The 3002-nt window shown below is 37.8% G+C and overlaps 1 protein-coding gene across 2 annotated transcripts in view; it reads left to right on the forward strand.

The window, feature by feature from the left end:
• FREM1 (FRAS1 related extracellular matrix 1) overlaps nucleotides 1–3002 on the forward strand; it is a 163917-nt gene that overhangs the window by 63252 nt on the left and 97663 nt on the right. For both annotated transcript variants that reach the window (XM_019517566.1, XM_019517564.1), the window contains exon 8: nucleotides 1589–1720. In XM_019517566.1, coding sequence (XP_019373111.1) covers nucleotides 1589–1720 — 132 coding nt within the window. The remainder of the gene's footprint in view (nucleotides 1–1588; nucleotides 1721–3002) is intronic.

The following is a 3002-nucleotide window of genomic DNA, read 5'->3' on the forward strand; positions in this document are numbered from 1 at the left end:
AACATGGATTTGGGGGTATTTTAAAAAATGGATTTGGGATGCTGCAGCAGCAGTCCAGCTAGCAAAAGGGGTAGTGTCCTGAGATATCAATTGGCTGGACCCCAGAAGCTCCTCTGAGCGAGTAGCCCTGAGCTGCTTGCTAGTGCGGGTTTTTATATTCCTGGGGCCAGCACAAGACAGGTTTTTATACTGCTGGGGCCAGCACAGGTGCTGGCCCTAGGCTCTAGCTCCCCCTGGGTGCAGATCTGGGAGAAGGCAGGGAGGGTTATTTTGCTTCAAGTGGCACGTTTTGCCCTACACCAAAGTGCATGTCTGGGCACGTGCACTGAAGTGAAAAGCCCCAGCTCAAATTTGCACTGCTCTATTTGAGCTGCTGCAAGCGGATGTGCTTGCATGTGTGGACATGTCCACAGAGTAGAGATTTTTGGTGGTAGATGGCTCTTTAACTTAGTCGAAAAAGACATAGTAAAATTCAATAATTGGAAGCTGGAGTTAGACTAGAAATAATATGCAGTTTACCCAGTGTGGGGCATTCTGTTAATAACAACACCAATATGTTGTTATTCTTCAGGATACTCTGTCTGGAGCCTCTAAAAGATTTGCCCTAATTGAGACAGAAGGTATAGACTTAATGTAGGAGTTCCTTGGAGAAATGCTGTGGCCCATGGTATTCAATATGTCATACCAAAGCATCATAAATATAGGTGGACTTAAAATATAAGTGTGAGGTTTGAATAACCCAGGAGATATTTTGTTGTCATTTACTGAGAGCTATTCTGTTTTGTCTCTGGCCAATGGATTCTGTTGAAGAATGGAATTTAAAGCAGTTAAAGGTGTGTCTGGATTTCCTCGCTACTTTGACAATATTGATATATTAATATGCATCTATATTAACACTTATAAATATTCATTCATCATAAACTGTGGGTACATTTCCACTATTAACAACATAATCTGAAAATATATACTAGATATCAGTGCTGTTAATTAAAAGCAAGAGCTTATTTTGTCTTCTACACTAGTCTGCGCCTGTGGATAGTATACCTGAAGGACCTGAAGAAGACACAGCACTTCTGCCACAGTGGAAGGGATTACTTAAAAGAACAGTACTTGGCCTACTTTTTTATCTAACCCAAACAGAAATGAATGCCTGAGGAAAAAGATGTCCTATGCCCTGAAGGGCAACAAACTTTGCTATGGTTCATAGACAAGAGAAATTAATTTGAAAGCTGGAATATTCCATTGATGAAACACAACCTTACATTTTCCAAACACTGTGAATTGTCAATAGCTGATGTAAATTGTCAAGATAGTACATAGGCAGGGGTTGGTCTGGGAAAAAGATTGTATTTTAATTCTGCAAGAGAGATATAAGGGCTATAGACCAAAATATAAGCAGCAGAATAGAAAGTGCTATAAGGATGTTAAGTCATTTTTAAATGTCTATTTGCATGCAGTTATGGAGATGGGATTTAATTTGTTCTTTCCCCTGACCATTTGTATAAAGACTTAACAAAGTCACACTAACAATCTTGTCTGTTATCTAGTTATATATATGCTTTGCTGAAGTTATTTTCTATCTTTTTAGGTCTCGATCTCCTAGAGGGGCAATCCCGACCAATCACATGGCAACAGTTTCAAATTGTAGACAATGACAACATTAGTGGTGTTCGTTTGGTCACAATTGATGGCTTGAATCATGGGCACCTCACTGTAAGAGGTAATTTGCCACTGACTTTTATATTTGCTCTAGTAAGAGCCAAAATAAAATTCATGTCAGTATAATGTTATTAGCCTTGGTTAGCCTCTGTCATAGACCGCTGTTGTTTAAGAGTGAAATTTCCCCACTCTGCAAAAGTCAGATTAACAAAAACATATTAAGGTGCCTAAAGAAGCAGTTGGATGGCCAGAAAGATTTTCAAAATACCTCAGTGGATTAGGAAAATTAATGGCAGTGAACCGTCTACTATACTTAGATGCTCTGAAGTCCCACTTGGAGCTTATCTGCATCTTTAGAAGTCTGAATACCTTTGTAAATCTATATAAAACTTAAATCCCCAAGTCCTCAGTTCAGAACTTAACCTGTATAGAGGTCTTGCTACTGGTCCTATGCGAAGAAGTATTACCCAAGTGAACAAATTCAGATGAAGGCTGTACATAGTGGATCTCATTCTGTTCTTCATAACAAAGTGTAAATCAGTAGTGCAGCTCCACTGAGTAGAGTTATATTAGTGTAAGGACAGTATGCAGGAGTGGAAAATATGGGCCAGTATGGCTTCATGTTGCTCTATGATATTTTAAAAGAAGAACAAAATCAAGGTTGTTTTTCTTTTGCAAAACTTCATTTGGAACAGCTGAAGTATCTCAACCTGTGCTTTTACCCAGAATTTCAATTAATGTTAGTTTGACCAGTGTTTGAACTGAGGGAACATAATCCAATACTGCTCTACAGGATTTCTTTTCCTTTCCAGTTTGTCAAACCTATACTGGATGATGGCATTAATTAAATCACTATAGGAACAAATCTGTTAGCTAACTTGTGCTCCCTCTGTTGAGCGGCTATGCTTACTGCACCTGAATAATAATGTGCAGTAGAGCTTATACGAAGATTGAGTATTTTTATAATAGCATTTTTATACAAGTCTTTTTAGAAAAATATAGTATTCTTTAAGAGGTGAATTTAAATAAACAAAAAATACGTTAATTGAGTAACCATGTTCCAGGTAAAATTTAATTACTTTCCTTTCCTGCTTCTTTGGGAAAAATGATGCTGAAGAGTAATGGAGCTTGCTGACTTTTGAGAGCTGGACAGTTGTCCAGACAGCAAGGGAACATTGGGAACCCATTAACCTTGCTGACTTGTAAATAGGCATTTAGAATACTGAACTGTTTAATTTTCCAGTAGATTATAAACAATAAAATTATGGACCTAAACTCCTTCATAAGATCACTGTTAATCCTTAAATCACATCAAATCTTAACTTCACTGAGCTTTGATCTAG

The sequence above is a fragment of the Gavialis gangeticus genome, unplaced genomic scaffold (genome assembly GCF_001723915.1).
Source record: "Gavialis gangeticus isolate Ggan-Ray unplaced genomic scaffold, GavGan_comp1, whole genome shotgun sequence".
Lineage (NCBI taxonomy): Eukaryota > Metazoa > Chordata > Crocodylia > Gavialidae > Gavialis > Gavialis gangeticus.